The 12484-nt window shown below is 31.2% G+C and overlaps 1 protein-coding gene across 2 annotated transcripts; it reads left to right on the top strand.

Annotated features, from left to right (window-relative positions):
• The first annotated feature begins 1499 nt into the window (after nucleotides 1-1499).
• Nucleotides 1500-12362, top strand: LOC132942438 (uncharacterized). Of its 2 annotated transcripts, none has more exons than XM_061010811.1 (2): nucleotides 1500-1864; nucleotides 7375-8033. In XM_061010811.1, exons 1-2 carry the CDS (start codon nucleotides 1805-1807, stop codon nucleotides 7768-7770), a joined length of 456 nt encoding a protein of 151 aa, XP_060866794.1. In that variant the 5' UTR covers nucleotides 1500-1804; the 3' UTR covers nucleotides 7771-8033. The 2 variants fall into 2 exon arrangements, with proteins under 2 accessions (XP_060866794.1, XP_060866793.1); XM_061010810.1 differs by lacking the exon at nucleotides 7375-8033 and adding an exon at nucleotides 11465-12362 and having other exon boundaries at nucleotides 1667-1864.
• The last annotated feature ends 122 nt before the right edge of the window (nucleotides 12363-12484 follow it).

Below are 12484 nucleotides of genomic sequence, written 5' to 3'. Positions count from 1 at the left end.
TCAATATCCATATAAATGCATAATCTTTCACTCCAAAATGCATGGCAACGTTAATAGGGTACACTGTTTGAACTTGAATTACGCATCGCCAATGTGTATATTATATAAAAACCATAAAATATAAATAAATCGATAAAAAAAAAATTAAATCTGTCGATGTATCATAAATCTTAAACTCGTGACGTAATGATGTACACAAATACAAATAAAATATGATAATATTACGATGATGAAAAATTATGAAAATGAATAATTAGACAGATGCTGCTTGCGTTTATCAACGTAATATTTAATTTCATAAAACCAGTGGTTTTGTCTTTAAACAAAAACAATAATTTAAAATTGCTATAGATTCATATTATATTCCATAGTAAGAATATCGAAAATGATATTAGCTTACATAAGAAGTACCTAACTTTGATTTACTCACTCCATCTACATTTTAAAATTAAACGATAGTTCATGATGGTTCATGATAGTTTGAAAATGATTGGTAATATGACTGGTTATTTTAAAATGGGTAGGTACATAATATTCTTATTTTCTTATTGCATATTTTAGCATGTTTCAACAAAAGAAAATGCACATTTTCCTATTTTATATTGCATACATTATGAATCCTAGTCTTGTACTCTTGTAATATATACGTGCTGGGCGCCTATAGGTACACCATGTCTCTGTGATTATAAAACTCGTATTATATCGAGATTCCGACGGAGACCTTCGACTCTTCTCATCGTCGACACGTTGTATGCAAGCATAGGGACCTACCTTTACTACATACGTTGGCCTGTTTTCATATTATGATAAACGATCATTGTTTCGCGGATCGGAACGTCGACGAAGACGAACACAAAAGGTGAGAGAATAATGGGAACTGGAATAGCGGTGTATTAATTGTATATTATACAGCCGTATAGCACTAACGAGAGACCTTCCCCGACGGTAATGTCAAATTAATAAATTATACGATGAGTCATTAATAATATTATATTTGTATAATAAACGAATAGCAAACGGACGTGTATAGTGTATAGTACGTACAGATAATATCGCTCAGAGACTATTTTTTACACACAAATATTATTCTTATACCGGCCGCCGCCGTTCAAGGTTTAACCAATCAAATCAAACAACACACACACAAACACGCAGAATATATATTATAATATAAATATAATAATATAGGATATATAGGTAGAGTCGTAGAGATTATGTTGTTATACAAACAAAAATTGTAAAAAACCACATTCTCTTCCGCCGCGCGCACACAATAGCTGGGTTCACCATTATTATTGTTATTATTGTTATACATTTTTTATTGTAGTGGTGTGATTTTTTATTTTTGACGCCAACGGTCTATAATGAGCGATACTTAACCGAACGCGCTAGCGGGCGTTTTACGCGTTAATAATATTAGTATAATAGTCTTCAGCGTCGATATCTAATCGCGTGACCGCAGTGATCCTGGTGTTAGGGTTCAGAAAAACACTCGCACACAAACTCTAAAACACGGACACTAACTCTATCACACACTAACTTTAAAACACTCTCACACACACACACACATATACTAACTCTTAAACACGCATTCCCACAATTCTGACACACGCACGCACCAAGCACGCGCGCATGCTCTCTCACTAACCCACATAATAACCGTCCTCGGCTCGCAATTAATCGTAGTAGTATATTCTGCTGCTTCCGAGACGAACATACGTGTGTGTGTTATTAACATTCGACTGCACAACGTCAGTTTTGATTTTCTCATTTTTCGTCTTTCATTTTCAACAATCAAAATATAATGGCAAGGTTCGCGATCAAAGCCATCATCGTCACGGCGCTGGTGTGCCTCGTTTTTGACGTGAGTATTGAAAACGAAAATGTATAATAATATGCGTCCCATGTACAATATTTAAATATTATACCATTTTAACGCCGTATAATTATCATTATTATTGGAGTGCACGATAATATTAATGTCTCGGTTAATCGACGAACGAATAACAGTATAATGCGCCTATACAATAATGTTTTGTAACAGTACGTCCACAAACTTAGATAATATTGAATTATATCTGTTTGCTATTTTTCCAATGGTCTTTTTGTACGGTTGAAGACGATCTTTATTGCTATGCACTACATTGGTAGGTATATCAGAAATATATATAGGTAGGTGCGTTGTGCAAATACGCGAATAAACTTAAAATGCTGTATACAATAATATTGAATTCTACATAATTTGACCATAATATTCAATCTTTTTTCGAATTACATTGAATAATAATATTCTACAATTTATGGCATTCTATTTGTGATTGTTTAACATACATGAAACAATGTTAGACGAACGTCGAGCTACCATCATCACGTGGACACACCACCTCGTCTGTTTATGTGCAAACATTATTGCACGAAGACGATCTCATTATTAATATTATTGTTTTTTTTTTTTTTTTATCGATCGGACTGATTTAATTTTAAGTTTTATTTTTATCGATTCTATTATACATTTGTACGTTTCGGCTTCAAACCATACAAAAAGCCCATTCTTCGATTTCTACTCGCATGCGCGTGTTAATAATATAAAACGAGGTGTACCTACATTACTTTCAAATAAGTACTCAAAAATTATAAAATCATCAACTCACCAACTCACATTATAGGTACTCACCAAAATATTCTTATTGAAAAAAATAATAATCTATTCTTACAGAAATACTAATTTAAGTATTATTATAATTAACTGTGTTATTAACCTAATTGATGTTACACGCACATAATTTTATCAATTCGTGATAAATTTTATATTATACTATATGAATTAAGACAAATAAACTTAATCGTATTTATTAGATTGACATGACCATGATAATTATCAATATTTTAAATATGACTATAATCACACGTTCCTATTTTACTAGATTTATCGTATGTGTTTGAGAACAAAATTAACAATCGTAATCATTCAATTATTATTTTTATTCGTTAAACGAATTTATAAGCACTAAATAGAACAGTATTGATCCAAAATATATTAATTTATGGTTTACATTTTATTACTAAAATGTATATTATAATATTATGGTACGGGTTTTATTAACAGTTTACAGTATAAATATACATCCATTAAATAAATCATTACTTTTAACCAATCATGAAATAATTTATAATATATCCAACAATAATTTATTTAAATTTTTCGACCTTGCCATTCGATTTTTCACAATAGAACAATGTTTCAACGAGATGATTTTATAATACATATTTATGACGGCTAATTTTACTTTTTTATTATTCAAAAATTATACTAAACAAAAGTAGGTATCTACCTCAAACACAACCGTTTATGGAAAGAAATCAAATTTCACGTACGGTTTTGTTGACTATTATACAGTATGTATATAAATATGCGATATTTTGATATTTTTACTGCAGATGTAACAAAACAGCTAAATAATAGCTATAATAATAAATTATAGTGGTAATATTTTTTATCAAAATTAATTGTTAGAGATATATAATATTAATTCATAGCCTCATACTAACGCCATACTTGAATACTTCATATATAACATACAATTACCTAACTAATTGATAAATTAACATTGCTATATAGTTAGAACTTTAAATTCTTAAGAAATCATAAGAAACATCTACAAAAAAACAGTTCCACTGTAGATGTTTTTTTTTATAATAGCATACTGTTTATTAATTATTACAATATTCGTAAATTAAAGATCTAATATAACACGCACGTCGCCACCTATTGAAGTGGTCAATTTATAACAATAATCTGGCCATTGTATAGGTAGGTACAAATGTACAATGCATGTTTTTATATATTATTTAATTTAAAAAAACGTTTGCATGGCAGCAGAATGGACTATTTTATTAAGATTACTTATGTGATGGTATATCAAAAGTAAATTTATCATCGTCCATAAAAAAAATTATCATATTATGACACATTTAAATATTTAATAATGCTTAAATAATAATACCGTCACTCATAATATATAGCCATATAGGCATATGTTACACACCTACAATTTATTATTATTAACTTTAGTGTGTATATCTGTGTTTCTCAGTATTTCTGTACACTGTAATTTATACAAATATAACACTAAATATGTAGGCACAAAAATACATACTTATATAATATTATAAATGTAACATATTCAATCACTGCATTCCTTAATAAATCAAATAGTAATTAACTGTTACATGATTTGTAAACAAATCGAGATTTTTTTTCAACCTAAATAATTCTTCCATAATATGCATGTATACTTAGGTATACCTACTATCTCCCTCGTGTGTTGAATTTTACACTGTCTTGCAATTACGTGCATAAATCATATAAATAGATAATAATACTCGTGTAATATAGAAATCGGATTGGGTGGTTAACGGTTACGGAAATGCTAACAAAAAAATAATAAAAAAATCTATCTATAGGTATACATATATAATCGTGATATTATGTATATACCTATGATATTATATGTATGACTCGAGAGTGAGTGGAAGATTGGCCATCCATATAAGAATAATGTTAATTCTCAACGTCTATTTCCCAAATCAGTCAAATGTATAATAATAACCAAGTAAAACGAAAATAATAATACGTCTCCACATAATTTGTATTCGATACGGCGTTTCGACCAGCAACGATGTCCAATAACGATTTCAACAACGAAGCGAAACGTTGAAATATTATGTCAGTCGACGGGCGACGACGGTGGCTGCGATTTATCTCAATTCATAATTTTATCATCTGCGAAAAAAAGTCAAAATTTGTCATTCATGAATTATACATCGAAATAAACGATGTACAGATGCGGCGAGATTTGCAAAATATTTCGATGAGCCGGTATTATAATAATAATACATGGCCGATCGGAACGGCGCATAGTAAATAGGTTGGAATTAATTCATTTTCTGCATGTAAAACAAACCGAAAAATCAACGACAACGCGTAATCGATGAAATTGTCCGGATGTTTTTTTTTCGTATAAACACAATATAATGATAATGTAAAAAAACAAAAATATGTACCTATGCTGAATTTCAAAATTTCAAATCGAAATTGCTTCGATCTTGCGATCATATAAGTACAACGTAGAAGCGTTGTGCGCGTATACATACTTCTGACTCAAAACTCAAAATGCAATTAATTTTTTATTAATCAGATTAACGGTGCAAAATAACAGATTACAGATCCAATAGGAGCACATTATACACATGTCGATCGATCTCTATACAGACAATTTGTTTACCTATAATATAACAATATTACCTTATATAGCTATATATGTATAATGATATAAAATTCATGAGAAATTCCTAAAAGTTAAAACCGCGAAATGTTTTAACAGCAAAAACAACAAAAGCGAATCCTTTTTTCATAATACAATTTTTTTTTCTTATGTTTGAACTTCAGGTTTGTAGACCCTAACATTAAAGATAATAATAATACTACAAATAAATAATAGGTACACACTACACATATAGGGACAATAAAATATGGAGAATATCCCTTATTTTTTCTAGTTTGTGCTTATTTACGTAATTAATAATATAAATAATACACGTACAACATATGATAATTATGTATGTTGTATAATTTACAATACAAAAAAAAATCAACACTATGTTTAATGAACATTTTTGTTCTTTTGACTTTAAATGAATTCCATAATAATTACAAAATCTTAAAACATCGCCTAGTATAATGATTTGGATATTATACAGTTGCAACACTGATTATACGATTCAGACCATGGGCAACTTCGAATTCGGTAATGGCTCATTCACTTATCTTTATATTAAACGATTCGAAACCCAAAAAAACAAAATAACATAAAACTATGATTATTCTATTAAGGTTTAATTAACAGTACCTATACACACGTTATTTTCTCTTTTCGCTATTATTGTTTTCGCTGCTAAAACATTTCACCATTTGTATTTTCACGATTTGACTTTCGCTATTATATTTCGTGGTTTTGACAGGCACCCGCCACCCAATATAATCATTCTTATTTCTCATATTACATATTGATTTTTTGTAAATAAAATTATTAATCAGTGATTAGAGCCTAATTTGGGGGTACATTTTGGGTACATTAAATCACCGGCACCCCACACCGGCAATACTCAATAACTTTCGTTTTTAAATTCAACTATTATCTGCTGTCGTCCTAGTGGTATAGGTCTAGTGGCTTAGCAGAAAAAATATTTTACAATATTATATCGTGAGAGATAATAGAAATAGGGTAATTAATACTGAGACATTGTTTGGTGGCAAAACATTTACTCAAACCGTTCAAACACAATTAGGTACCTATAGGTATCAAACAAGAAATTATTATCATAATCACATTCCGTAAATCGAATGCAACTAAACTATTCAAGAGGCAAGAGCCCAACGGTTATGTAATACACATTTATGTATCATGTAATGTTGGTAAAACAATAACGAATAGATATAGCTAGCTATTATTGTATGCTTGGACCCAAGTAAAATAATAATTGATAACAACGCACTAACATTATACTAATAAAATCACAATATTAATATCATGCGATCAAATAATGAAATAATAATATTATAGTATAATAAAATGCGGCTGGGTTTTGTGTGACTTTTGTTGTACCTACCATAAAAACAATGGATGCTAACGCGTTGTATAACATTATTAAAAAAAAAAAAAAATGTTTCTTCGGTATTGGTTCCTTTTTTCGATTATTCGGCACACTCGAATTTAATAAGACGTGTCGAAATGTAATATAGCATATTTAGGTGTGCATGGCGAGGAGAGCGTTATCGTTTAACATATTCACCATGATATTACAATTCAATATAATATTTTATACGCACATTTAAATAATATAATTCAATATGAATATAATATATGCTCTGGTAGGATTATTAAAATTCGTTCGAACGACAAATTCGAGACATTGCGAGATATATCGCATATAATATGTAGGTACGCCGAAAAAACGAGACGACCGAAATCCCACGCCCGGCGGCTCGCGATGTTCGCAAAACCAACAATTTTGTCGTGCGCCGCGTAATCATGTAACAATATTCATAGTAATAAACGCGACCGTAATAATATTGTTTTATGCATTCAACTTTGCGGTTATTATATTATATCGTGCTGTAGTGTCTGTGACTTAACTCACGTATGTAAGTACACACAATATACAATTATATTATACTGTGAAAGTTATATTTTACACGATCCATAGCCAAAATATTATATCCGTGTACGGAATTTAAACGAGGGTTGGGGTTTTATTTCCGAATTAAAAAACAAAAACAAAAAAAATCCGTGTGGTTTGTTTTGATTAATTTAGTGTAGCCGCGGGGCGGAAACACAGCAACAACCGATGCTGGATAATCTGCAGGAGGTGGCTAAGGGCAAGTTGAATGATTTCATGAATTCGTTCAAGCAATCCGCGTCGGAAACACAACCTGGGCTGGGTAATCTGCAGGAGGCGGCTAAGGGCAAGGTGAGCGAGTTCATGAATTCGTTCAAGCAAACCGCGTCGGAAACGTACAACAAAATGCAAGCAGCGGTCAAAGAGCCGGAAAACACCAAAAAGGTCGAGTCGCAGGTGAACAGTTTCTTCAGCAGCGCGTTCAATAAACTCAAGAACACGTTCAGCTCGACCAAGACCAACCCGGACGATCTGACTAAACAGGAAGCTATCAAAGCGTTTGACGATTACGCGGTGAAACATCCGAAATGAGCCCGACCAGACGACGGCCAGTTATAATATTATATTATAGACCAACGGAATATGATATGACCGATTTTCATTAACACTGCTTTTAATATAATATTGTATAATATACATTATATACCTGCGATTTAGGTTAGAGATTGAATACTTTTCAATTTCCCGTGTGCACCAACTTACGGTACATGGTTGTACAATGATCGCTAAATATATAAGTATATTTCACTGTAAATCTAAAATATTGTCAATAAAATCGGTATCCTGCAGTCTAATTTTTTTTGTTGTTCTATTGTTGTTGTCGCTGTGTTTGTCGTTCTTGTTGTTGTGGTTGTTGATTTTGCTTTCGTATATACATTACCGACAACAATATATAATTAATTATATCTAACGAATGTATATACTGTTATATTAATACTATATATTAATTACTTAATTAATAATATACCTACCCACTGATCAAAAAAATAATGTCTGGCAAGACATACCTAACCTAACCTACAATGGTAACGGTTACAACTCAGATATGTATACTACGAAGACAATTTTTTACGCATATATAGCGTATGAATATGTTTTGTAACTAAATATTTTAAGTTAAGTTGATAATATCCACAAATAATCAGACTGCAGACACAAATTTCAAAATGTACTCATTTGCGAGTAATTTTTTTTCTTTTAAAAATGCCATAATAGGTAAGAGGAAATTATATTCAATTTTGTTAGGAAAAGGCTTAGAAATAAAAAATATAGTTTTCATAATATTAAGGATGTCGGCAATTTATTACGAAGCAAAAATGCAGGAAATTTCTAGTTACGTTGAGCAGCGGCCATGCCACACTCTACAGGCCGTACAGAAAAAATACAATTGAACCACTTCAACGTTTAATAACGGCTTCACTGGGAAAACGATCACGCCTCGTACTTTGTAGGATAGTCGGATTTTGATAATTTTATTAACTATTTAAAACGAACTTTTTATTCAGCTAATGTTGAATTTTTTTTGTATTAACTTCACAAAATAACGCCACAAAAATACATTTCATAATTCTCGACATTATTTAGACGTTTATTTTAAGTTATAAAAATAGATTTCTTAAAATCGGAATCCACATTGATCTAATAATAATGTCTTTATCTGTCAAATAAAAAAAATATTATCGAAATCTGTCTATTTCACATTTTTACGGGGCATGAGAGCTTTTCCTGTGACCTGCGAGGCAAGTTTTTGTATTAAAAAGTAAAAACTCGTCAGATACACTTAATATATCCGATAAAATATTAATACGATATTATCAATAACCTGAATATAAGACGTATAACCGTATATTAATCTTAGCCTAATTATACAAATTTGTATTTATATTATTTAAATATTTGTTTATGATATTAAAAATAATAAAGCTCCAATCAAAAGTTTAGCACACTAGTCATGTAAAAAAGTGTACACTACCATAAAAAAACAATATACTTTCGGATTTCCATGAAAAAATTATAATTTAAATACATAATTAAATAAAAGTCACCCGAAGAACAATAAAATCTTTATCCCCAGATAGTCTAATTTACGCTTATAAATTTTTTTTTTTTTTTATTAAGAAAGACAATTTACAATCTGTATACAAAAAATTACAATAAGCAAATTAGATAAAAAAAAACAGAATAAAATAACATGAATATCGTGTTGAGGAAGAAACCCAGTGGTAACACCTCTTATTATAAATATTTATACAAAAAAAAAAAAATAATTTCATAAAATGAAATTATCTACAATAAAAAAAAAGAGTTGCACGTTGACTTGTTCGTTTTAGAATTATAGTGAATAATTTAGTGCATTTTAATATTGTAATAGATTGTGCTAATTTGTTTCTTTTAATCAATAATTATATAACCAAAAAATAAAAATTATACATTATACATGTGCCACTGTATAATCGTGTATTAGTGAATTGCACTATTTCCTACCTAACTCAACTTATAAGTGTATCATAATACTTAAAACGAATACCGGAAAACTGTTTGACATGCTTTGATGCTGAAGAAAAAAAAATGTGATATTGCATAAAAATGTTTATAGTATTGCGTATGTGTCTTGAATCTTGATGTATCAACGATAATCGTAGGTAGGTAATAAATAATAATCATTACTTTTAATAGTCCACTAAAAACACTATATACGAGCAACTCAATAGTGCGTAAATCATGTGTATCGCTATAGATCGTATTTTTTCTGCAGTTTGAATATAATTAATACGTAAACAATATTACAATAATATTATAATATTTTACATTTTTACCTTGTTATACATATGTGAATTACACATAATATTATATAGTACGATCTATAATAACGCGAATGCGAGTAAACAACATTTCTAAATTATATTATACGATATAAAATTAAGTATATAGGTAGGTAGTAGGTTAGGTTAACGAGTTTTCAATTTAAGTTGATAACGTCGTATAGTGTTCTAAGTTCATACTATATAGTACTATATAGATTGAACTGGAGAAAAAGTCTAGAACAATATATAATATGTGTATCGGCCGTGAATGCCACAACTACAGCTGCAGCGGATGATGAAACATTGGCGATTTTCAGTTTTCACACACGTACGGGTTCTTATAGCCGTAGAGATTCAACACGTAAATGGAGCTCAAAAATATAATATTATAATAACACTAGAAAACCTTCACTGCAATTATCGCACGTCATACACGTCTAATATCATGCACTTGCGTCTTGCAGTAACCACATCGATTAGTTAATCTGACTTCATCACAGTAATATTATGGTCTTATAATTTAGTTTATTTTCTCTTCTACGTACCTATAATTACCTATATTAAAACACGGCTTAATACAACTGCAGGTGTCTATATGTGTGTGTAGTATTTAGGTTTTTATCATGCTGGGGGGGGGGGGGGGTATGATTTTATCCAGTAGCCCCGCCTTTAAAGTTAGAAACCGTATTGCCTTAAGCTAGGATTCCGAAAACTTTTACATATTATATATAGCCTATGGGGGGGAGGGGTTGATCCCTTTGATCCCCCCGCATAAATACGCCACTGTGTGTGTGAGTTATAAATTATAATTAATATAGTAATACGCGTTTATGCACTTTGGACTGTAATATACTCAGAATTTTTTCGATCCCAGACGTACAATGTATGCCTCACTTAAAAATACATGTCAGTCTTTCATTAATTAATTCATCCATGGACCATAATTAAAGCGGTAGCCATTTATAATTTTCTAAATCGCATATTTTTTCAACTCGCAATAAATAATAATATGTTATTCTAACATTTTAAATAAATAAATTAAAACCTGTTTACAATCATATGAAGAATCACAAACATTAAAAAAAAATAAAATAATAATATATATATATACACATATTATATCGTATTATTCTCGGACCATAATTTTTGTAAAAAGTACTTAGCCACCTCCGGGTACACGTACTCCTAGCGAAAAAAAAACCCGGTGAAATGATAATATGTAACAATATTAATATGCGCGTGACCCTGTGCACTACTGCAGACATGTGCTGCAGGACCGTGGGCGTGTTATACCTGTTTAAGAATAACAATAACAATACTGATTTATGTGTACGACGAGCACCACGTCCGTCACATCAGTGTTATCCATATAATATTATGACCAGTGTATCTATGAGGTTGATTTGTTGTTTTGTGTGCAGTTGGCCGCGTCCGATGAGAATCTTCAGCAACACGGACAGGACGTGCTCCAGCACACGGTCGGGCACGCGACGGCCGACAAGGACGCACCGGAGACGGCTACATCGTCCAGCTCGTTCAAGGACAAGTTCAAGGGTTTCGTGGCCAGCGTCAAGGAGGGAGCGTCGGAAACACTGGACACCCTGAACGAGAAACGCAAGGAGGCGTATGCCGGCACCAAGAAGATTGTGAACGGCGTCATCGACAAAGTCAAATCGTTCAACAAAGGGAGCTCCGAGGAGGACGAGCCCAGGGCTCCGGCATCGTCATCGTCGGAAGAGCACGTCAAGGACGCCGCCAACAAGGCCAAGGACGCTGTAGTCGACAAGACCCAGAACTTCATGAAATCCGAAAAGCTCAATTGATGATCCGTTTACGACATCTTTCCGATCACACTATTCATACTTTTTAATTATATTTATATTTAATCGTACAATAATCATATTTCAATTTTCACGCATTAAACAATGAGCTTCCTTATAAGCATCAGAGACAATCTTTTGTCCGTCGACGCCGCCATGAACGCGTGTCACAATTTACATTTAGACATTTGTAGACAGTTAAGACACGTCTCAGACGGATGTAAACGTGTAACACGCGTTCTGCGGTGGGCCGTTTTCCATTTTTACTTACATTATAATACGTCTCCAATACATTTAAAAGTATTATCTGTAAGCACGATAAGTGTAAGCCGACAATATTAATACTGTCAATATTGTCAATATCATTAATATTAATACTTATATTACTCTCTATTTATAGACTTGAACTATTACTATTATATGCATATTCGTTAAATTTAATACAATATTGCATTATTTTTTCAACAAAATATATTTACATATTTATTTCTATTTAAAATTCAAAAGTGGTTTTATATTTCGACTCACACCTTTTTTTTTTTAAATGAACCGTTTACGGTAGTCAGTAGATACATTAAACGTTTAATAATAATATAATATAAATATGTACGAAATAGATAT

Source organism: Metopolophium dirhodum, chromosome 4 (assembly GCF_019925205.1).
Source record: "Metopolophium dirhodum isolate CAU chromosome 4, ASM1992520v1, whole genome shotgun sequence".
Taxonomy (NCBI): domain Eukaryota; kingdom Metazoa; phylum Arthropoda; class Insecta; order Hemiptera; family Aphididae; genus Metopolophium; species Metopolophium dirhodum.
The sequence above is the reverse complement of the archived record's forward strand: the minus strand, read 5'-3'. Positions and strand labels throughout refer to the sequence as shown.

Bases quoted from the DNA above. Each gene is read 5' to 3' on its own strand.
- LOC132942438 (XM_061010810.1), top strand. From the start codon at position 1,805: ATGGCAAGGTTCGCGATCAAAGCCATCATCGTCACGGCGCTGGTGTGC. The intron at 1,865-11,464 runs GTGAGTATTGAA...TTTTGTGTGCAG, and splicing joins TGGTGTGCCTCGTTTTTGAC to TTGGCCGCGTCCGATGAGAA.